The sequence below is a fragment of the Paroedura picta genome, chromosome 2, assembly GCF_049243985.1.
Source record: "Paroedura picta isolate Pp20150507F chromosome 2, Ppicta_v3.0, whole genome shotgun sequence".
Lineage (NCBI taxonomy): Eukaryota > Metazoa > Chordata > Lepidosauria > Squamata > Gekkonidae > Paroedura > Paroedura picta.
The window spans coordinates 30,808,679-30,833,562 of record NC_135370.1 but is presented as its reverse complement, the minus strand read 5'-3'; the positions used below and the strand labels follow the sequence as shown (position 1 = coordinate 30,833,562).

The window sequence follows — 24,884 nt, the reverse complement described above, 5'->3', positions numbered from 1 at the left end:
CGATTTTTGCCGAGACCGGAACCCTGTGGGAAACGATAGAAACGCAACTGGATTCCAGTACAAAGGCAGGTATGCATAACGATGAATTCCACTATTTAAAATGGCGATTTTTCGTTCCGCAAACAATTTGCAACATGGATCTCGATGCGGAATGGCCCTCAGAGTTGGAAGGGGCCACAGGCCATCTAATCCAACCCCCTGCTCAACACAGGATCAGCCCTAAGCATCCAAGAAAAGTGTGTATCCAACCTTTGCTTGAAGACTGCCAGTGAGGGGGAACTCACCACCTCCTTAGGCAGCCTATTCCACTGCTGAACTACTCTGACTGTGAAAATTTTTTTCAATCTACTTAGAAGGGTATGACTCTGTTCTGGATTTTACTGTGAGACTATCGAAGCCCTTAATTTGGTGCAGCAAAATGAAATGCCTACACCTGCGTTTTTTTGTCAGTTGCTTTATCTGTAGTGCTACATACCCCCTAAACCCTTTTTTAAATTTATTTATTTGAGGTTAACAAGTCTCCTAAACAGTTTGACAAAATAGAATCTAACTGAAAAGTTCCAGAGAGCATAAGTGTGCATCAATGTGTGCATCTCCCCAGGTCATAACCGGCATTACATGAGAAATGTTTGCATTTTAATAGGATGTAAATGTTTGGATTTCCATGGGACTCAACACAAGTGTTTGTGATCTAGCCATGCCTAGGCTCAATTGAGCTTCCCCTCTCTTTTTTATATGAATGTATAAATGGCAAGCTGCCTATGAAGCTGGGGGGCAGTCCATAAACAAGAAAACCGGCTCTGTATTCAAGAACCGGAATACTTGAAGTCAGAATGACTAGTGCTAACAATGACCAACAATTGCCTGACAATGGCAAAAAACAAAACCTCTCGTTTTCAATCCTGATCTAACGCTTTCTCCTCCAAATTATTAGGCCTTCTGGAATTTTAGCTTATTTAATTAAATTAACTCAGCACATGGTTATTAATGAAAAGGACATCGAGAGACAGGAGAAACACGGTCGTGTCAATGATTTAATAAATAACCATTACATGGGCTCTCTTGGCAGCCAGAAACTTTTGTTAAAAGCTTTGTTAAATAACCCTTATTGAAGCAAACTTTCAAGCGCATCAAACCCCTCTAGCCTATAATCATGTAATATTTCTGTCATGTTGGCACTAAAAGTGTTCATCATTTTGTCAGACTCGTCTGCAAAGCAGAGAATTACCTTCCCAGGCTCCTCGAGATTTATGCTTTTAATTACCCTGCTATCTGCCTCAATACCCCCGAAACTTAAAGAATCAATATAAATAGTCTTATTTAGAATGAAAATGTTTGACAAAATCCGGCTACACTGTTGGTAGATTTCCACTTCATGACGTCGATTCTTTCTAGATATGTGAGGGGTGTGTGTGCCTGTTTACTATCAGCTACCATTTTGTTTTCTAACCTGGCACAAGGCATTCAGAGCAGTTCTGGCTAAAAAATATGAATAACGTTCAACAATACATTGTAATTTTAGAAATACGATTGGCTAATGGTTGTCCATCCCCAATTAGGTTTTATTTAACTTTCTGTTGCATATTCACATTTCAAAAAATTTACTCATCCTATCTTTTTAATTATTTTGCCACCATGGGGTAGTTTTAGCATGGTCCCAGCCAGTTTGGTGTAGTGGTTAGGAGTGCGGACTTCTAATCTGGCATGCTGGGTTCGATTCTGCACTCCCCCACATGCAGCCAGCAGGGTGACCTTGGGCTCGCCATGGCACTGATAAAACTGTTCTGACCGGGCAGGAATATCAGGGCTCTCTCAGCCTCATCCACCCCACAGGGTGTCTGTTGTGGGGAGAGGAATGGGAAGGCAACTGTAAGCCGCTTTGAGCCTCCTTCGGGTAGGGAAAAGCGGCATATAAGAACCAACTCTTCTTCTTCTTCTTCTTCTTTCCAACAGTGTCTCTTCAGGCTTTACAAGTCTCCAAACTGACTTGTAAGATTTGTTTTCTCTCACCAACTTATGGTGACCCACGGGGTTTTCAAGGTAAGAGACACTCAGGGATGGTTTGCTGTTGCCTACCTCCATGTCGTGACCATGGTATTCCACGGTGGTCTCCCTTCCAAACACTAGCCAAGGCTGACCCTACTTAGCTTCTGAGATCTGACGAGATCAGGCTAGCTTGGTCTATTCAGGTCAGGGCAAAAACACTGTGCAGTTGGCTCCACCTCTTGTGGCAGCCATTAGATGACTGCCCACCATAGTCTAGCAGAATTCCAAAGGGGCACATCTGCAGTTCTGAAACCTCGGAATTGCATGGGAATGCCAAGCAGCTGGGTTCACTTGGTTTCATGAAACAGGCCAACTGGTAAGAGTCTAAGGGAGTATAAGCTTTTTGAAAAAATAAAATCTACAGATATTGACAGAGTACCTGTTCTTTGCATGATCCTAGGAATATTGGTTCACTTTTTAAATTTATATTATCAGCTTATTTTACCCTATTATATTTTTACCCTGCTTGGCTGTATTTGCCTCTTATTGTTTTAATGCCGATAAAGGTTTATTGTTATTATATTATGATAGTGGTCCACTTTAAATGGCCCAGTACATTCCTAAGCTATGTACTAAGTGGAGTTATACTCTTCCACTAAACCTGATGTTGCTTAGAAGGATAGGAGTTATTCCGTTTAGGAACACTGCACAGTTAATCATAATGGCTCGTAAGGCATTTTCCAAAAGACAGGAATCCATGGAAAACTGGGAAGCTACAAATAACTTTCTTTTAAAGCACAGATAGCCAGATAATTTAAGGATGACTTCTTGAGAACATGTTTGCTGGATTAAAGTTGAGGGAAGGGACCTTGAAGAAGCAGAGGGCAGTTCTGCAGTCAAACCGATTGATCAGCCTGTTAAAGTTGCCATGCTTAGATTGCCTCTCCTGGGATGGTCCTCTCTTATCTGATCTTCAGGTACCTGGCAATTGAACTGTCTTCCAAGGGTCAACAAGAGTCTTCTCAGTAGCAGCCCCCATCCTGTGGAACCAGCTGCCTGAAGAGATGCATGCTTGGTGTAGTGGTTAGGAGTGCGGACTTCTAATCTGGCATGCCGGGTTCGATTCTGCGCTCCCCCACATGCAACCAGCTGGGTGACCTTGGGCTCCCCACGGCACTGATAAAACTGTTCTGACCAGGCAGTGATATCAGGGCTCTCTCAGCCTTACCCACCCCACAGGGTGTCTGTTGTGGGGAGAGGAAAGGGAAGGCGACTGTAAGCCGCTTTGAGCCTCCTTTGGGTAGGGAAAAGCGGCATATAAGAACCAACTCTTCTTCTCTTCTTCTTATGAGACCTCTGCAGGGCATGCATGGCTACTCTTTTTGGGTGATTGTAATCTACCAGGCAGCTGGTACACTGTTTCAGCTGTGTGTTTACCATTCATGCATCCTACCCTGCTCGATTTCAACCAGGATACATTTTAAATTGTTTTATATTTTAAAAGTTTATGTATTGTATCTTTCTACTGTTTATTATCAGGTGTAAGCTGAGAGCCAGCTTGGTATAGTGGTCAGGAGCGTCGACTTCTAATCTGGCGAGCCGGATTTGAATCCCCTTTCCTCCAAATGCAGCCAGCTGGGAGATCTGGGGCTCGCCACAGCACTGATAAAGCTGTTCTGACCGAGCAGGAATATCAGGGCTCTCTCAGCCTCACCCACCCCACAGGGTGTCTGTTGTGGGGAGAGGAAAGGGAAGGCGACTGTAAACCGCTTTTAGACTCCTTCGGGTAGAGAAAAGCGGCATATAAGAACCAACTCTTCTTCTACTTCTGCATTTTATATGCTGCTAGCAGCCACAAGTCTCATTCAAGGGACCGGGATAGGAATTTGATAAATAAATTTTACTGAATGTAGCCTTTATTGAAGCCACTCATTCTAAATCTAGCTTCACATGGGTGCAAATTTTTGTGGACTATGGGTTATAGAGTGCTGGCCAGGCTCAAATGAGTCCCCCTTGCTTGCCAGTTCAGGAAATGCCTGGATATTTTGTGACTGGAACCTGGAGAGGGAAGAACTTGGGGAGAGGCCTCAGCAGGGTATATCTACCTACCTACCCACTACCTACCTACCTAGTGACTGGTATTTTTAATACCAACACCAGCAATCCCTTATTTGGCAGGAGTACGCATGGAAACCCTTTCACACAGCAGCCGCAGGATATATGGATTCGGTGCGTGACGTTTTCCAACAGCTGATGCTACACAACAGTTTCAGAGATGCTCTGTCTGAGAGCGAACAGCTGCTATAGGGGATAGCTGTCACATGGCAGATGGCTGAGAAGCTGTTTCTCTTGAAACTGAACTATTTGGGAATCTCGTCTTCTCCCCTGTTACTCTTCGGCCTGCTCTGTTAACAAAAAGTAAGAAGACAATCTGGTTTGTTTGTTTAGGAGAACTCTTTACAACTATCCCCACCCCCCCACCCCGGGAATAGGGTCTTTGATTCTTTAATAATAGCTATACAGACTTTAGAATTGGGTGGAACCAGAAGGAATTTTTGCAAACTAAATTGCCTAAAGCAGGGGTAATCAACCTGTGGTCCTCCAGATGTTCATGGACTACAATTCCCATGAGCCCCTGCCAGCGTTTGCTGGCAGGGGCTCATGGGAACTGTAGTCCATGGACATCTGGAGGACCACAGGTTGACTACCCCTGGCCTAAAGGAAAGCAAAAGGGAATTCTTCATGACTTCTCACATCATTAGGAAAGGAGAAAAAACTGGCTTTTTCAGTCCTGGTCCCCGCCTGGTGGAATGCGCTCAGGGAGAGATCAGGGCCCTGCAGGACCTCCGCAGAGCCTGTAAGATGGACCTGTTCCACCAGGCTTACGGTTGAGGCCTAAAATAACAGCCACCAATGGAGGCTGGCCTCAGTGCTGAGAGGAGGAGGAATCATAGAATCATAGAGTTGGAAGGGGCCATACAGGCCATCTAGTCCAACCCCCTGCTCAACGCAGGATCAGCCCTAAGCATCCTAAAGCAAGGAGACTCAGAAGATCAGCTCCTCTCAAAGGACTCCCCTTTTGGGGAATTTCATCAGGAGTGTTGTTGTTGTTGTTGTTGTAAGAATTGAAATGTTTTAACTTTCAAGTCTGTCAGTTTTATTGCTGTTACCCACCCTGAATGATTTGGAAGGGTGGGCTAAAAATAATGTAAAAATTAATTTTAAAAATTATTTTTGTATTATTATTATCTTCACCGTGTGACTGAAAGGAAACTGTGGCACCCATTGTAGGGCTGGTTCCACCCTCTGTGGCATCCATGTTATAGTAGAATTCCAAAGGGGCCCGCAGGCTCAAAAAGGCTTGGGAAGCCTGGTCTGCATACTCAATCCAGCAAACGATCCCTCAGACTGCCTCGTGAAACCAAATTAGCGGCCATTCCGGGGTTTCAGAACTGCAGATGGTATATACACAGACACAGATACCATGGTGCCCGGATCTGTTTCCCCAAGGACTAAAGACTTATTTAAATGGTAAGCGACACAGAATCAATCCAATCAACTGTAACGGATAGCCTTAGCTACTGTAGTACGAGCAAGGTTGTAAACACTTTATAAAAGTAAGGAACAAATGGAGGGTGCCGAAGGCAGAGAAGCCTCAGGACGTACAATGCACAGTTATGGGAAATGTCAGTGAATAGGGAGTATTGTTTACATACTAGTTAGCTTCAAATGTAGCAGATTCTTTCATGCAGGAAGCACAGAAAAATTCCTGAAAATTACTATCAACCGAAGGTGCAGCCTGTGCATTTCCCCCAGCGTTGTGGTCTTTAGTTAAACGCCAGATTTCATTTTCTGATTTGTAACAGTTTGAAAGGAGTGGATGGCAAAGCGTAACCACACAATGAGAGAAATTAACAATTTGGTTTCTCTGGAGGTGTTTTCAGTTGTTCTGTTAAAATCCATTTGTCATTCTGAAAGTGGCGGCTTGCGATCCAGGTGGCACTCCATGGGCACCAGGCTGCTCTTGCAGAGCATGCTGGATCTCATGGTGCTTGGTCAGCTCCCAGGATATTCCCTAAAAAACAGCAGCAGGGTTTGCCCTTCTCGGTACCTTGCACTCCAGAAATGACTCTGGACGAACTAAATGTTCTACCTTTCTCCCTGGAACACTCACAATAATAACTCTTAATAATAATGTGCTAATTCTCACTTGACACTTGGGTAATTTTGAAGAGGAGAATACCGATGTGCCAAGCTTCTTCCTTAACTATTAATAATAATAGTGATAAAATCAGCTACCACACTTAATATATTGATCCATGGTATTTTGGTGGAGAAGATGGTTTATTACACCCTTACTGGCTGCGTAGTTTGGACACTCATAGTTGATGTTCTCATCACGGAAGGAAGGTGGCATGGTATAGCCCAACCTTGTCAGATCTTGGATAGGAGACCATTACCACCTCAGAAGAAGAGTTAATTTTTATTTATTTTTATTTATTTATTTATTTAGATTTATATACCGCCCTCCCCGAAGGCTCAGGGCGGTTTACATTAAAACTAGTCAACGATACATGAAACCCTGCTTTTCACTGCCTGAAGGAGTGTCAAAGTGGCTTTCTTTCTCTTTCTCTCCGCACAAAGGACACCCTGCAAAGCAGGTGAAGCTGAGAGAGCTCTGGCAGGATTGCTCTGTGAGAACAGAACTATCAGGACTGTGACGAGCCCAAGGTAACCCAGCTGGCTGCATGTGCAGGAGTGGGGAATCAGACTCAGCTTGCCAGATTAGAAGCTGCCGCTCTTAACCACTATATCATGCTGGCTCTTCCTTGCCTTCCTATGGGGGATATTTAACAATTCTTCATTACGCCAGGGCTCTAGATTGTCTTAGCGCTACTCCCTCTGAAGTATTTCATGGGAGGTTTTGTATTATTCCATATTCAGATCATCGTCCCTGTGGTCAAGGTAAAACTCAAAATACTGGAATGCTCCTCCTGCTTTTAGGAATCACTGGGTTTTAACTGTTTTATCATGATTATATCATTCAACAATGTTATTCCCTAGCTCAGGGGTAGTCAAACTGTGGCCCTCCAGATGTCCATGAACTACAATTCCCAGAAGCCCCTGCCAGCATTTGCTGGCAGGGGCTTCTGGGAATTGCAGTCCATGGACATCTGGAGGGCTGCAGTTTGACTACCCCTGCCCTAGCTAATGGGAGACAGTGATCCAAATACTATCTTATTGGTGACTAGATTCCTATCATATTTTCCTTTAGAAATTAAATCAGTACCATTCTAGCCATTGCAACTCACTAGAATGGCTTAAGGCCACCTGCGGCCTGGGCCCTACAAATCTGAGGGACCGCCTATCGCCTTATGCCCCCCCGCAGGGCCTTGCACTCTGCAGGTGCTAATCTGTTGGTGTTGCCTGGTTCACGGAAGGTATGTATGGCCTCGGCCAGGGCCTTTTTGGTCCTGGCCCCGGCCTGGCAGAATGAGCTCCCAGAAGAGCTGAGGGCCCTGCTGGACCTTTCACAGCTCCGCAGGGCCTGCAAGACGGAGCTCTTTCAACAGGCGTTTGGTTGAGGCCAGAGCAGTTGAGATCAGAGGCCCTTCCCCAGCTTAACCATGACAACAGGCTCCCCATGAACATCTTCCCTGGGGCACTATTGGGAGGCTGTTGAGTGGGGAGGTGGATTAGGACTAATATTTCATTGCTCAGGAGGGAAGGATTTTAAGGGGTATTGTTCAGTCATTTTATTGTGGGAGTTTTATCTTTGTAACTCGCTGCAAGCCAGCTTGCTGGCAGTGGCAAGTAATAAACAAACAAATAAGATCTATTGATCAGAGGAGCTCTGAAGAGGAAAGGGGAAGGAAGAACCACTAAATTAGATACTTCAGAGCGGGAATGGCAAAAAAAAATCTGCTTCTCAGTTGCCCTGAAGCCCCCTGCTTGGGTGACCTCAAATTGGTTGTAACTTAATGGCAGTTACATGTATACTACGTGTCAGTATTGGTAAAGAAACTTGCTTACAAATTCTTCAAGGGAAAAGGAGAGGTCAGCAACAGGGGTGCTGATAGTTGTTTTGGAACAGCAGATTACAAATGCCTAATCCTAATCTCTTCGAATTGGAGATTTATTAGCAGTCTCTTGAAAACAGGATGATGGGCGGTTAGTTCATTCAAGGCAGGAAAACCTGAAAACAGGACAGCTCTTAAGAAGTGAAATTGGCCTCAACCAGAACCAGCGCTCTTTCATCACTGGCACCGGCCTAGTAATCAAAATATAAGTAAGAAAGAAGAAGCTGAATTCAAACTAAGTATTGATGGATTAACAAGAATTTGGTGTTTCTACGAGAAGACCTAAGGAACAATTAAATGGAAAGAAGGACAGCTTGAATCAGCTCTGTATTGAATGAATGCATATGTTTTGTTGTTGTCTTTTCCATCAACTCATGGCTTATGGTGGCTTATGGTGACCCCGTAAGGATTTCAAGGCAAGAGACATTCAGGGGTGGTTTGCCATCGCTGACCTCTGCACCGTGATACTGGTATTACTTGGTCTCCCATCCAAACATTAGCCACAGCTGACCCTGCTTAGCTTCTGAGATCTAATAAGATCAGCCTCGCTTGGTTAGGGCAGTGGCAACACTGTGTTTGTTTTTTTTAAACCAAAGAACAAAGATGCCTTTGTTCATCCACACCTTAGAATACCTTGTTTCAACAGAATTATCGAATTAACTCTCGTATTAACCGTACGATGCCAGTAAGCTGTCTTGAAGTCTCCTGGCAGACTTCAGTGGGCGTTTTAGCTTTGTGCTTCCCGAAACATTTTGGTAGGCAGCTTTTCTTGCTGGAGCCCACCATCAAAGAAGGAACTTCAGGGATAAATAAGGCCTCCAACCTTGAGGTAGCCCACCATCCCCAAGGAGCCTTGGATTCTTAGCAGCCATCCTCCAGACATCTGAAACTGAGGGGCTTTTTTCTTCCATTAACCTGTCAAGTGCAAGAAACAAACCAGCTGTGCTACAGCTGCACCTTCAGAACAGCTTGTAGCTCCTTTATACTGATCATTTTCCTTGGTAGCCCGAATACCTGTCCTATCAAGTCAAGTAGTAGCTTCGTGTGGCTATTCCACATCAGGAAAACAAGGCAAGAAAGAAGGGCTTGAATTCTTCTTCCCCCAAAGCTGCAATACCAGTTTGATAGGAATCCTGAGCACCAGTTATCTCAAAGGAAAACAACAGCTTCAAAGGTCGTAGAATGTCTAACGTGGTGTGTTTTTGAGCTGTCAGTATGGTAGAACTGGCTTTCTCAACCAAGGTTTTATGAAACACTGCGGTTTCTCGACAGTCCTGGAAGCATTTCCCGAATAGGTCGGAGGGAATTTTTAATGTAATTTTTTAATTTCATAGATTCATAGATTAATAAGAGTTGGAAGGGAGCTCATGGGTCGTCTAGTCCAGCCCCCTGCACTGTGCAGGACACTCGCATCCCTATTGCCCATCCAAAACGCTGGTTGAGAAAGTCTGTGCTAGGGTTTGCCCATCTCGAGCATGTTGGTGAAGTTGCTTCTGGGTTTTAGCTGGAAGTGACATCAATGCGTCAGTGAGTATATCCTCCCCAACCCATTTTCTCCCACTACTGGTTTGAGCACCGTCAAGCAATGGGGGTGCCCCAGTGAGGGTCTGCCCACCAAAACTGGGCAAATGACACTCTTACGTCTGCCTACCTTAGTATGCTAGCTGTGGACCGAACAGCAGCTACCTGACTGGACTTCTCATGCCTTGCCAGTGACCTCGTTGAGGCCCTGGATGCTGACTGTTTTGAACCTTTGTCCCTAATGGCTAGAAGTGGTGATTAAATCGATTTTTGAACACTGTGAAATTCCGAAACTGCTTGAGCGCCTCAGGCAAGTTTCTTGCAAGGTTCTTGGGAGATTACAAATACTACTGCAGAGCAATCTGTAGGAAGGACAGATAGTTAAACACATAAACAGGGCCTGTCAGTGCTTTAATCTGATTTAGAAGAGTTGCATACTTGCTTTTATGTAATATTTCAGATCTCTGTTAATGGCAGTTTAGCAGCATTAATGACCGTCTTCAGTGGGCATAATCATGATTAGATGAATTGCACAAGGTAATTAGTTGCCTTGAGGTTAACGCTAAGAGAAATCTTAATCATATTTATAATATGTATCCATTTTATTTATGCGGGGTTTATGGAAAGGGCATTCTGAGCAGATTCGGCTGTTTGATCTGAACCGTGTTAGACAAAGCAGAAGATGCTTCAGAAAACTGTTGAAAACTGAAGTAATGGGCAGGAAGTGAAAGTTCACCATCATGGGATTTTTTTTGATGAAATACTTTAATCATTGCATTTAGATAGTCAAAGAAAACAGCTGGGCTGCATCTCCACAACCCTGGCTACTACACTATGACAGAAATGTACTCTCCTGGAAGGTCTTGTCCACACATGAAAATCCAGTTGTGAATGATTACACATGTAATGCTACGGCAGTAGAAGAAGAAGAGTTGGTTCTTATATGCCGCTTTCCTCTACCCGAAGGAGTCTCAAAGCAGCTTACATTTGCCTTTCCTCTCCCCACAACAGACACCCTGTGGGGTGGGTGAGGCTGAGAGAGCCCTGATATTACTGCTCGGTCAGAACAGCTTTATCAGTGCTGTGGGGAGCCCAAGGTCACCCAGCTGGCTGCATCTGGGGAAGGAGCAGGGAATCAAACCCGGCTCACCAGATTAGAAGTCCGCACTCCTAGCCACTACACCAAGCTGGCTCTCTGAAAGATGTGTGGATGTAACCCTAGAATTTCTACTGAAAAGGAATCCTAATTATAATTTTTGCCCTGTTTGTTCTCAAGTTCTTTGACTGATCTGGCGAAGTCTTTTTGGAACTTACCTCCAAAATAAAATTAAAAAAACAGAAATATTACAATGACCATCAAGACCAGGTCCTAGAAGTCCTGCCTTGAAGTTCTTAGTCGGCCTAGAAGCCACATTTCTGATCTACTCCTTCGCTCAAGCATGGGGGATTGATCAATGGGATTTCAGGATGGCTGCACCAGGCTTCAAAAGCACATACAGTATGGCAGGATTATACCTGTGGGTGACAGTGTCCCATGTATTCACTTCAAAGTCTGTAGAGTGACTTATGCATCTGGGACCTTGCTTTTTACAAAGCTCATAGTGGGAACACTGACAGCTTACACAAGTCTACACATGAAAAGCTCACTGTGGCCAAAAGTGTGGATGTTTGGGGCAGAGCGACATCAACACAAGGTGAGGGAAATATACTGTGCATGCAGTCTCTGGTCCTTTCCAGTTCATTATGAATTTTTATATTCACAGGCTGCTCCTGGGCATTCCAAACTCAAATTAAGACCAGACCAAGTTTCCTCTTTATTGTTATTAATTACCATGTTGTTAACTGCCCCGAGCTGGCTTGCCGGGAAGGACCGTCATAGAAATCCAAATAATAAATAAATATATTTTTATTGACCTAAAATATACCAAAAGGATTTGAGTGATGTACCCATATCCCTGATCCAAATAAATATAGATAAAGGTAAAGGTATCCCCTGTGCAAGCACTGGGTCATGTCTGACGCTTGGGGTGAAGTCCTCTAGCATTTTCATGGCAGACCCAATACGGGGTGGTTTGCCAGTGCCAGTGCAAGCTGGGTACTCATTTTACTAACCTCGGAAGGATGGAAGGTTGAGTCAACCTTGAGCCGGCTGCTGGGATTGAATTCCCAGCCTCATGGGCAGAGCTTTCAGACTGCATGTCTGCTGCCTTACCACTCTGCGCCACAAGAGGCTCTCCAAATAAATATAAATGGTTTATTTTCTTTTGTAGATCTTTCAAAACTGGCACCTGGGTTGTTGCCAGTTAGGCCCCCTCTCCCTCCCTGATAGTGAGTGTATCAGTCTTTTGGGCATGGGGATAGACTTATTTGTTGCCTCGTTTGCTATGTTTATTCTGTATTGTACTGGTATGTCCTTTTAATGGGGTTTTTAATGGGAACTTTGTGTCCCACCACAAGCCATTGTATGGAAGTGGCGGGATATAAATGAATGAATGAATGAATGAAGCAAATATTACCTAACTGAAACAGCGTAAAATTTTACATAGTACTAGTCAGTGAATGTAAAATTTAACAGGGTAGTGTAAGTGGCATCTGGTGAAGTGAAGGCTGGCTGGGGTCATTTTCTACAATCAAGTCATTTCTGTTCCAGAAGTGCTAGCACTCATTGGTTATGGAATTACAACGAAAGATCTCCATGATGATGGATATTATAAAATAATTGATCTTCCAGATCTCCCCAGCCACAAACGGGCTTCTCTTCCATAATGGTCACAAATCCTCTTTCCCTGCTATTCAGCGCAAGCACATCTCCATTTCTTTTTATCCAATTAGTGCTATTACACCATGACAACACGAATACCATCTAAAGGTAGAAATAGTGCCAATTCTCAGTGGAGAATTGACAGGCTGGAAAACTGGGCTAAAAAAAAAATGAATTTCAATAGAGATAAATATAAAGTTCTGCATTTAGGTAGGAAAAATCAGATACTTCGTTATAGGATGGGAGAGACTTATCTTGGCAGTAGTATGAAAAGGAACTTGCAGTCATAGTAGAACATACACTGAACATGGGTCAGCAATGTGACTCGGTAGCTAAAAAGTTAAATGGGATTTGGAGCTGAATCGAAAGAACTATAATGTCCAGATAGTGCGAGGCGATGGTACTGCTTTACCTAGGGGGCATCATCTGAGCATGGAATTGGGGTCACTGTGGGTGGACAGGCAGTTCTGAATTTCCCGCATCCTGCAGGGGGTTGGACTAGATGACCCTGGAGATCCCTTCCAATTCAATGACTCCATGAGTAACAGCACCAATGTCATTTAAAAATCAACAGTGACAGTGGCAAGCAGCTTGGAGGCTGGACAACATGTGACAAAACACTCCATGCCCTGAGTTTACGGCAAACTAATAGTGCAAGGGCTGTCCACACAGCATAGATACTGTGCTTCTATTCCACATGAAAGCAAAACAAAAAAAGAACACAACAAATCAGGTGTTGGGGGGAGGAAATGGGAACACAATTGGGGAAAGGACAGGAGACAAAACGATCAATGGTAACAACATCTTGTAACCCTTGTTATTACTGTATGCAAAAATGATAGCAATTGTTCCACGTTTCACTAGTTTAAAACCACCGTGTCAGTCAGCAGATAAACAGAAGGCTGTCTGAGCTGTCCAAAACATACTTTATGGTGGTCGCAGTGTTTGTACCTGCTAACAACAACAATGTATTGTTTTACAATATATATACACTAGTATCAAAGCCCATTTTAAAAATGGGCTTTGAAAGGGGCGGCAGGCAGGAGGGTGTGAGAAGGTGGCCGCAGCTCCCTTTGGGCCGCAAAGTGGGCTAAAGGGAATAGAAAGCCCCCCCCCCCCCCCGCCGGCAGTGATAGGGTTTTGCGGTCCGCAGGGAGGCTCCAAACTCCCTCCCCCCCTGGCTCCCTCCCAGCAGAAGTGTACCTGCAGGCCGCAAATCCCTGTCACTGTCTCTCTCCTTGTGGGCGACAATGGAGGCCGCAGCCACAAGGTTTCTAGCAGGCAAGGAGGGAGGGTGGGAGCTGGAAGAGGAGGGCCAATCAGGGTGGACCTGGACGGACAGGGCCCCGGACAGTCTCCTCCCAGGAGGCTGTTTCCCAAATATATAAGGGAGCGAAATAGCGTTAAGGATATAAATCAATACAGATACATATTTTACCTTGTTAACACAGTCAGACAAAAAGGATACCCAGGGAGAAGAGGCAGAAAGTACTCACATCAGAGTTGAAGCGAAGTTGACAAACGTTGCAAGAAATGACGAGTTTCTTCTTTGGGGGAAGCGACACGCCAAATGTGTGGTTTATAACCGCTTTCTGCACTGGATCCATCTGGAGAACAAATAATAAACCATTCAAATGGTTATTGCATAGGAATTCAAAATGAAGGAAAGACAAGTGCAAAATGACATTTGTTTTCTTGTGTTTTAGGAAGGGATGAACAACATTTCAATTCTCCTAAAAGAAACAAACCGACTCTTAAAATAATTAATTAGCACTGAGGATGGCAGATAGGTCCACCAGCCACCAGGTGGAACCTGCAGGTGCCCTGGAACTACAGATCATCTCAAGGATACACTGATCAGTTCCCCTGGAGAAAATGGATGCTTTGGAGCAGGGATTCCCAACCAGGGAGCTGAGGAATCCTAGGGTTATGCGAGAGATCTCCAGGGGTTACAAGGCCTTTCCCAGAAGTTCTGATAGCCGCTGACATCACTGGAGCCCACTCCCCCTGTAGCCCTACAGGCCTAGTCTCTTTCTCCACAATGGAAAAATGGTAAATGATCAATGGATTGATAGGCTGACTCCCACATTTTACTTCTGCATCCACTTCTCTGAAGAGGCATGTCACCACTTCCGGGATTCCTCAAAACCTGAAAAATATTTCAGGAGTTCCTCCACTGTCAAAAGGTTGAAAAAGCCTGGGGGGTGGACTCTACACTCTACATAGGAGTGTCAGCCTACAGGTGGTATCCCCTGGAATTATGGTTCATCTCCAGTACAGGGATTAGTTCCTTAGAGAAAATGGATGCTTTGGAGGGTGCCATCTGTGGCACACTTCCTTCAGTTCCTTCTCCTCCCCAAGTACCATCCCCACATCTCCAGGGGTTTCCCAGCCATGATCTCACAATCTTACTAATCCATCCCCTCCTGGTGATCCGGGGGGACCTGGCAGGACATTTGAAAAAGACCAAATATTATAAAAATGATGGATCAGTTCTTTTCTTCAGCCACCGAAAAGACTGCTGCCAAGTGACTCTGTACTAATACACTTATGCAAGACGATGAAAACTCCATGGAGGCCAAACTTTGCTGCTTTGGCGGAATGTTTATGAGACTAAATAACTAAGGTGCCATCCAAATCAGACTTTTACAAGGAATAGCTTTCTCCTCAGTTTTATTCTTCACCCTAGAAACAAAGAACTAAAACCACCTCAGGAGTTTACTGGGGTGTTTTTAACGTGTTTCTTAACATGCTATGCATCTGACATAGGTAAAGGTATCCCCTGTGCAATAACCGGGTCATGTCTGACCCTTGGGGTGACGCCCTCTAGTTTTCATGGCAGACTCAATATGAGGTGGTTTGCCAGTGCCTTCCCCAGTCATTACCGTTTACCCCCCAGCAAGCTGGGTACTCATTTTACCGACCTCAGAAGGATGGAAGGCTGGGTCAACCTTGAGCCGGCTGCTGGGATTGAACTCCCAGCCTCATGGACAGACAGCTTCAGAGAACATTTCTGCTGCCTTACCACTCTGCGCCACAAGAGCCATCTGACATAGCCGTATGCTAATAGACATGTCCTTCACCAATATCTATAATCCTTTTTCTTAAACCTGTTTGAAACTCCCAACAAATCTAATAATGAATACGGTAAGTTAATGGCATTCAGCAATGGGTTGATTACCTTGGAGGACCCTTCCAACTCTATGATTCTTTGATCTCATTTTACTTGTTCTATATCTATTACCATCAGTTTGACTGGGCAACCCTCATGTCTAAGAAAATGTTCTGTCTGTCTTCCTTTAATCCATTTGTAATTTTATACATCTCCATTATTCTTCCCCCATTTATATATATTCTAAAATAAAAGTTTTAAAATTTTAAAAATATTATTGGGACTTATTCAGCAACAAATTATATTAGGATATACTGGACATCACTACAGCACCTTTTCAGTAAAGGATTAAATAAGCTCTCTAATTCAGCCTTTCCCAGCTTTTTTACCACTGAGAAACCCCTGAAACATTCTTCAGACCTCGAGAATCCCTAGAAGTGAAACGATGGTGCAGAATATGGTTGGGAAGCACAGCTATGTACATACCCAGCCAGGGGCCCCTTCCCTTCCCAACCCCTCCAGACCCATCACTGGCCATTTGGGTTATGTCACCTGATAAATGTTTAACAATTTTTTTAAAAATATAAAAGTTAATTAACTCCCAACCATTCAGAAAACCTTTCCTTGGGTGTCAAGTAACCCCAGGGTTTCCTGAAACCCTGGTTCAGAAAACCTGATGTAATTGTGGCATAAGATTAAACATATGCTTTGCGCCTGTCCAGTTATTTGGTCTTTAGGGGAGGAAGTACTTACTCAGATCATACATACATAAGACCTTTATTGGCATTATACTCACTCATATCAATTTTGTATTCAAATGTTCTTTCAGGAAACTTATGTACTTTTAAGCCATTTGCCTGTCTCTTGGCAGCTGATGGTCAACAAAAATGGACCCTTGGTGCCATTACTGTCACTAAAAGCCTTCCATTATTACAACACTAAAAGATAAATGGCCACCTCCGGTAACCCAATGGATTAAGGGATTTAGATCCTTATCAACATTTCAAGGTATCACTTGTAGACTACAACTGCACATGGACATGTTTTTAGATATTTCGATCCCTTCTATACAGACTTGCCACTATTGTAGTTCTATGTTGTATTTTCCTTTCTTTCCAGTTAGAAGAAGAAGAAGAGTTGGTTCTTATATGCCGCTTTTCTCTACCCGAAGGAGGCTCAAAGCAGCTTACAGTTGCCTTCCCTTTCCTCTCCCCACAACAGACACCCTGTGAGGTGGGTGAGGCTGAGAGAGCCCTGAGATTCCTGCTCGGTCAGAACAGCTTTATCAGTGCTGTGGTGAGGCCAAGGTCACCTAGCTGGCTGCATGTGGGGGAGTGCAGAATAGAACCCGGCATGCCAGATTAGAAGTCCGCACTCCTACCCACTACACCAAACTGATTTGATTTATAATTTTAAAAAAATAGGTTAAGGACAAAAATGAATTTCTCCATTTAAGAAAGGGGTCTTCTCCTTGGTCACGGAAGACACACAGACAATTTATTACAAAATTCATCTTTTGTGCGAATATTTATTTGTAAGTGGACACACGTTTACACTTCTTTCTCACTAGGAAAAATTGACTCATATTCCCCTAGGTCTTCCATGCAAAATCAACAAGTGATGCAATTCCACTGAACATTCAGACAACGAATTTTTAAACAGCACTGGGAAAAGCAGAAGAGACAGTACTGATATCCAGGGATGATAAAATGTACAGTATGCAACTCTCTAGCAATATCCTGTTATCCTGGATCAGCAAGCTATTTCTTGACTTCTTTCTGAGATCAAAGTTATTAAAATGTCTTTGTTTTAATTGTAGGCTGTTCAAAAACCTTTTCGGGTGCCAGCCTTATTTGCAACAGTACATACTGATGCCAGAAAGCCATCAGGGTTTGACAACATACTTCTCATACTAATACATTGTTAAGATGATATTTTCCCAGCCCATGAAAGCACCTAACAATAGTAGTAACAATAATAGTAATAACAATAACAGGGCACAATCCAACCAGAATCATGGACACCTGAATGGGGTAGCACATCTACTTGGCATACAGAAAGTCTCAGGTCCAATCCCCGGCATCTCTAATTAAAAGGAACAGTTGACTTGAAAGACCTCTGTCTAGACCAGCCCTCCTCAACTTTTTTACTCTTGAGAAACCCTGAAACATTCTGGGGCTTTGAGAAACCCCAGAAGCGCCACGATCATGCAGAATATAGTTGAGAAACACAGCTATGTACTTTTCTACTTGGGGCCCCGCCCCTTCTCACCACCCCAGGCCTATCATTGGCCATTGGGAGGGGTACAGTCTACATGACCATATATGGTCATATCACCCGATATATGTTTAACAAGTTTTAAAAATATATAATTAATTCATTAACTCCCACCCATTCCGGAAACCTCTCCAAGGCCATCCAGAACACCCAGGGTTTCACGAAACCCTGGTTGAAAAACCCTGGTCTAGACCCTGGTAAGATGCTGCCAGTCAGAGGAGACAATACAGACCTTGATGCAGGGGTAGTCAACCTGTGGTCCTCCAGATGTTCATGGACTACAATTCCCATAAGTCCCTGGCAGGGGCTCATGGGAATTGTAGTCCATGAACATCTGGAGGACCACAGATTGACTACCCCTGGTCTAATGCTCTGATTCAGTATCAGGCAGTGTCATGTACTGATTTCAGTGGGAGAATTCACCTCCTAACTAAGTCCCATTGAAACAGATGGGACTGCAGACTCCTTCATTTTGGCTGGAATGTGAACTTAATATTATTTTGCGTTGTAGGAGCTCAACCTCACACACAATTGCTTGATTAAGACATAGCAACACATCATTGTTTGCTGAACAAGCCCGGTAGTTTCTTTTATTTTTGGGCTCCGCCTCTCCAGTTCTGCAAGCTCACTAGATACTTCCATTTTTATTGCAAGCTGTAGATCACCATTACATCCCAGCTGAATGGGTAAACTGCCTTCTCTGCAAATCAGAATTGGAAATTCAGGTTTAATCCTGGGTGTAAACTGCACGGAGCTTTTATTCCAACCCCAGATCGATTCAGTCCCTGCCCTCTACACAGAATGTAATTTCCGTTTGTATTTGGGGCGATTTAAATTTTCCTTCTGCAGCAAGAAGGACTGATCCGGAGTGACCCTACCTTTATTGTGGGATATCTCAGACTGCTGCTAATCCTGAATATATTCAGAAAATCACATTGTTTTGAATCTGGGCTCTCCTCCGTGGTAGAGGACCCGTGATTGGCTACAGGTGGTCATGTGACAAGCCTGCCTCAAAGGAGAAGCCCCTAATTTCTCTCAACTTCTGTTGGCCTTGGATTTTTTTTGTGCCTTCTTCGTTCCCCCCCTTCAAGAAAAGAAAGGATTTTTCCTCCCTCCTCTGACTTCTTTGATCCTCTCCCCCCCCTTCAAGAAAACAAAGAGTCTCCATTTGCCTCCCACCCCCCAGCTTCTGAGCCTCCATAACCACGTGCAGAAGACTTTCCTGTTTCAATGGGGAGGGGGGGAGGGGAAGACTCGAGTTCAAAGCGATCTGAATTCAACAGGATTGACAATGGAATAAACAAAGTAAATGCAGACTCTGCCCTGGTTCGAAGGCCTGGTTAGATCAGACACGCTGGTTGAATGTGAAACCGGAAGTACCTGATTTGAATGGTTTGTATGGCGCTGGGGAAGTATGAGATTTTGAGAATCTCCTAGTTGATTTATGTCATGGCATAAACCATAATTTGTATCCATTACTCAAGATACTGATGCCAAATTCTTCCCAGTGACTGCTCTGAGATTTAAATCAGGGACTTCTTAATTTAAAGAGCTTGTGGGCAGGGAAATAAAATATTACCTGGCTGTTTAAAGATAAGTATCAGGTCCTATCACAGATAAAAGGTGAGATGGTACATAAAATGTTTCTTAATCTTGCTAAGAAAAGGAAACCCTGTTACCAAAGCTGATCCCATCATCATCTCCCCCCTAATAAAACCGGTTTGTGGCCAAGACAATGCACCACTTAAACCTAGAGACGATTAGCCCTGAGCAGGGACTATTCGTCTAATAGGAAAAAGGCAGTCCCCAACTAGGGACCAACTGCGGCTCTTCCTTGCCCTCCTCCACCTCCCCTTCCTCCTTCTTCCTGCTGCTTCCAGGTCAGGGCCACAGCCAAGAACCCACTGGGGCCTTGAGCCATTTACCTCAGCCCAACCCAGGCCAGTCACTGCTAGTAAGGAAGGAAAGTGGGAGGAGGGCCAGGCCCAGGTTGGGGCATTCCATGGCACACCATCCCTTCAGCCCTGGTTGCACTGGTGAGGTGGGATGTTTGCTCTCCTCTGCTTCCCCCTCCTCCTTCTACCCATGGATGGCCCAGTCACTGCTGGTAAGTCAGGAGAGTGGAAGGAGGGCCGAGACTGGGGAAATCTGCAGGGAACCTCCTTTTAGACCTCACTGTGCTGGTGGAGTGGAGGTATTTGCTCTCTTCTGCCTCTCCCTACTTCCTCCTACAGATTCCAAGTCAAGATGTGGCCCAGAACCCCACTGAACTGAATGGCTGCCAGGAGATTTCCAGGCCCCAGGGGATCTGATCTCTTTAGGTTAAAGATTGTAATTCCAGGATATCCCCAGATGACTGACATCCCCACTGCCCATCCCAACCTCTAGATCTCTCTCCACAAAACTCACACGGGTACGCAGGCTAGCACCTATTGCCTTTCAAGGTGCAACGGATGCCACTAGTTATATTTCTAACTTAGGTAACTGATGTTATTTTCCAGCTGTAATGCTACAGGACCTAAACAGATGTCTGAGAAAACAACAGATGTAAAGTTCTACTCCCATGTTAAGCACGAGTCAATGAATGGAAAAGAAACAGAGAAAATAATTTCACATAGAAAACTTGACCTTCTTCTTGTTGTTTTTACACTTCCACTAAAAAGAGAAATCCTGCCTACAGATATACAAAGGTGGTCCTTATCTAGTCGAAATCAAAAAATGACAAAGGAAAGGAAAGGGGGAAAAATTAGTAGGCTGCAACTCCTGAAGTATCAGGGTCTGCCTCATAATTTATATATCACCAAGCAGAACACTGAGAGTTGGCATCATCAGCCGCTTGCTGAGCCCCATTCCTTACCTGTTGGTCCACTGAAAACAGCCAGATTCCCTCCCCCATCTAGCTGCTGCTTTTCACCATTGTGCTGCTCCCTAGACTGTGATAGGGACTGGCCCCAAAGAGAGAAGGGGAGAGGGTTGCTGTGAGGGTGGTGAAGAAAAGGTGGGCTCAATGCCAAAGAGAGGCCCACAGAGATCACCTTGTTTGACCAGAGACATCATACTGAAGGGCAATATATTAATTGAACCAATACATAAATCTGGAGCTAGTACAGCCTAGACACCACTTCCAGTCACATCCCTGGAAGCTTCTTGAATCTCTGGATACTTATAAGCTGCCCTTTATTTCTGTGAGTTTTTGGGAAGGGTAACCAATACATTAAAAGCTATGTAATTCAAAACAAAATGATCATAAAGCCATGAAAGAACAGCAAGCCAATTCAAGGATGTAAAGCATTATTGAGTGCCAGTGACTCTATTTCACTCCAATTCAAAAGCCATCCAAGGAAGTCTACATCTCTCAAACCTTGACACAGGGGCAGAAGCCTGCTGAAATAGCAGCAATCTCCCTTCCTGCAGCAGGGGGTTTCAGTCTTAGGTGCGGAAGCTGGAAAAAACTTCCAAGCAATCTAACTTCAACTGGGGTTTGTTTCCACGAGAAAGAACACGGCATGGTTCTTGAAACATGGGCAAGTCAACATGGGTGGAGTTCATCTTTCAAGATTCCTGGACCTAAGCCATTTGGGTATTAGCTAACGAATACCTTGAACTGTGTGTGGAAATAGACTGAGAACCAGTACAACTGCACAGCAATGGGTTTATATAATGATCACTAACATACGTGTTTAAGAAATCCTGCAGCTGTGTTTCACACTCAAGCTTCCAAAGAGTCTTCAAGGGCAACCCCATGAACAGCACACTACAGTAGCCTAGCGAGATTGGCTTTCATCAGAAATGGCTGTAGTTGGCTAACTGGGTTTATCCAATAAAAGGATCTTCAATCAGTTTCAAACACTTGCATGTCCAAGGTCAAAAAGAGTTGTCTGCTCTCCACAAGCAGCCCCAAGTCTCATCTTTCATAGAGAATTTCATCTCATGAACCTGCATTACCTAAAGAAACTCAAATTGTCATCATTCTCTACCATCTTGCCGGGATCAGGTTTCAACTTATTATCGCTCAATCCAGTCCTTCATTGTCTCTAGACACCTGATTTTACACTTCTTCCGCTTCCCTGGCAACAGATGTGAAAGAGCAATGGAGGTGTGTGTCATGTTGGCTTATTGTATATTGAGCTATGTTGTAAACTTCCCTGAGCAGCAAGGGAGGGCGGTATAAATACATAAATAAAATCAGTAGACTAATTCTGGATGATTCCTACTAGCAGTATCAAGGCTAAAAAGCATGGGGGAGAACATTGAGCCTTGAAGTATTTCAGTAGACTACTGGAGGACATGAACCTAATGCAATACTTTCAAGCCCATCCTGGCCAGACACTTCAGAATGACCCCCCACAGCACTGAAAGCCATCAAAAACTCCAAGAGGATAAGGTGGGATACGCACCCCCAATGCAGAGCATTTATCAGAATGACCAAGAAACTTTCTGTACTGTGACTGGATCTGAATCCAGTCTAAAAGAAATCTAGGCATTCAGTCTCACCATGAATATATGCAGTACTTTAGCCCTTGCTTTTTTAAATACTTTCTGTACAAACAGTTCTGATGAAGATCTACAATTGTTCACGTCTGTGATATTTATAAAGTTAATCTTGCGGTCCTTCTTCATCCCCATTCCTCTGGACACCTGATATTCTACTATACCTGTTATACAGGTTTCCAATGGGACTATTTAAGACTCTAGATCAGACTGTGTGGAGGGACACTCCCCTACATTCAATATCTGATACAGGCCTTCTGTCCTGTTTTGAATTCACTATTACTACCTACCTTCTGTATCCTTAGTGCTCTGACATATATGGATTAGATTTTCCACATCCTGGAAATACTTCTACCTAAAAGGATATTCAGTTACCTTATGTCCATGCTCTCACTGATAGCCCTCTTCTCAAGCCCGAAGACAAATACTTCAGATTTGCCTATTTGAAAAGTGTGGAGAGTATTCTGAAGGGTATCTTGGCTCTGCTACATTTCAATGCCTACTGCAAGCTTCAGAAAATCCATAGAAGTGTACTGACCTACCATACCGGGAATACCGTAAATTGCATAAGGGGGTTTCACTAGGAATCTGGCTTTCTGCTTTTGCAGAAGGAACTGTTCCATGCATTCTCACCCCTGCATTAATGACTGCACTACATACTCCATGAATACATTAGAGAAAGGACTGAAAAAAGAAATGAATATGTGGAAAATGCTATTGCACTCCATAAAGTTCTTAGGAAGAATGGACAATGGTCATCAACAATGATTTCTGGTAGAGCAAAACTATTGAAAACATGCTTTAACTGTGTCATCACACTACTGTGACATCAGAAGTATCTTAAACCATTCTATAGGGGCTACTACTACTATTACAGGCATTTCACCTATAATTGGGCTTGCAAAGTCTGAGTGTAGCTGAACCCACAATTGTACTAACCTCCCAGGAATGATGACAAGGAGCCTCTTGTGGCGCAGAGTAGTAAGGCAGCCATCTGAAAGCTCTGCCCATGAGGCTGCGAGTTCAATCCCAGCAGCCGGCTCAAGGTTGACTCAGCCTTCCATCCTTCCGAGGTCGGTAAAATGAGTACCCAGCTTGCTGGGGGGTAAATGGTAATGACTGGGGAAGGCACTGGCAAACCACCCCGTATTGAGTCTGCCATGAAAACACTGGAGGGCGTCACCCCAAGGGTCAGACATGACTCGGTGCTTGCACAGGGGATACCTTTACCTTTACCCAGGAATGTACTGGTACAATCAATGCGCTGAGTGGGGTTTCAGACACTGAACCCAATTATTCTACGCTCTGATCTAGACACATCCACACCAATTTATATGCTACCAATTTCTAGAAGTACCTAACTAGGTCTTTATTAGTAGAATCAATACCCTTTCTTTCATCTTTCATCTTTCATCTTGATCTACCAGTCTGTTTCCCCACATAAGATGCCTTGCATGAAGTTCTAGCTCCATCTGAGTTCGAAAGGAAAATGACTTTAATCGCTCAACCCTGTATTCCTCCTGGCCATTCCTTCTGCATTCAATTCACAACGGGGGCCAAACCAAGGTCTCTGTGGTTGTTTCAGCCGATTTGCTCTACTACTAACTATACACCAGACACCCATTAGTATAATCTTACATCCTGCCCTCAGAACTCCGGAAGGAGAGCACTGTTATGGTGATAACATCAAATGGGGCTCCCCCATGAAGACTGTCCTCTGACAGGTGCATTGGAAAACCGCTTGGTGGTACTGGGACATTGAAATTTTAATTCTGATTTTATTGTGTTTAATATTTTTAATATCCATGTTTTACTGGTATCAATGTATGTTGTACACTGCCCTGAGCCGTATGAACGGGCAGTATATAAATCAAATAAGTAAATAAACAAATGAATAATAATAATAATAATACTGATACTGACTGGATAAATAAATACTTCCACCTGCCTGGAACAGAATCACATACTGATAATAGCAGGGTCCAACTTGAGGCTGCTATAGATACTGAAGAATGTCCACCAAGCAGTGTAATGAGTTGAGAGCTGAAAGGATAGTGCCTTATATGCATGTTCTTACAAACAGTAATGGGACTATGGATCCCAAAGAGAACCAACATCACTAGCTCCCCTCCCATTTATTCCCACCCCCCCATCGTTTCATCATGGAACCCAAGGCAACATCTGTAGGTTCTGAGGAGCCTCCAATCCAGGCTACATTTGCTGAGTCTCAGCAGCAAAGGTGCTGTAGGAAGGAACTGTAGCTCAAGGTAGATCATATGCTTTATGCAGAGAAGGCTCCAAGTTCAATTCCTGGCATCTCCAGATGAAAGGATCAGGGAGCAGCTTTTAGAAAAGACCTCAACTGGAGTGCCACTGCAAGTCTCTGTAGACCCTACTGGTCTTGATTGACCTAAGCCTAGTCTGCACACTAGAAGTAGATTTTCCTGTTCTGCACAGGAAAATCCAGCTGCCAAAGCACATTGAAAGTGCATTATCCTATGCGTGCAGACTAGGCTCTACTCTGATTCAGTGTAAGTTAGTAATCTCATATAGGTTCAATATATGTCCTTTTTTTCATTTCTTTCTGTTTTTATGGAGTCACTGTGACCCTCTCCACATGACCCATTCTTGCTGCTGGCTCTCCTGATTAACTTCT

General features: G+C 44.0%; 1 protein-coding gene across 8 annotated transcripts in view; it reads right to left on the bottom strand.

Moving 5' to 3' along the window:
- ZNF385B (zinc finger protein 385B) overlaps positions 1 to 24,884 on the bottom strand; it is a 281,902-nt gene that overhangs the window by 54,879 nt on the left and 202,139 nt on the right. For all 8 annotated transcript variants that reach the window (XM_077319563.1, XM_077319559.1, XM_077319561.1 and 5 more), the window contains one exon: positions 13,845 to 13,955. In XM_077319563.1, coding sequence (XP_077175678.1) covers positions 13,845 to 13,955 — 111 coding nt within the window. The remainder of the gene's footprint in view (positions 1 to 13,844; positions 13,956 to 24,884) is intronic.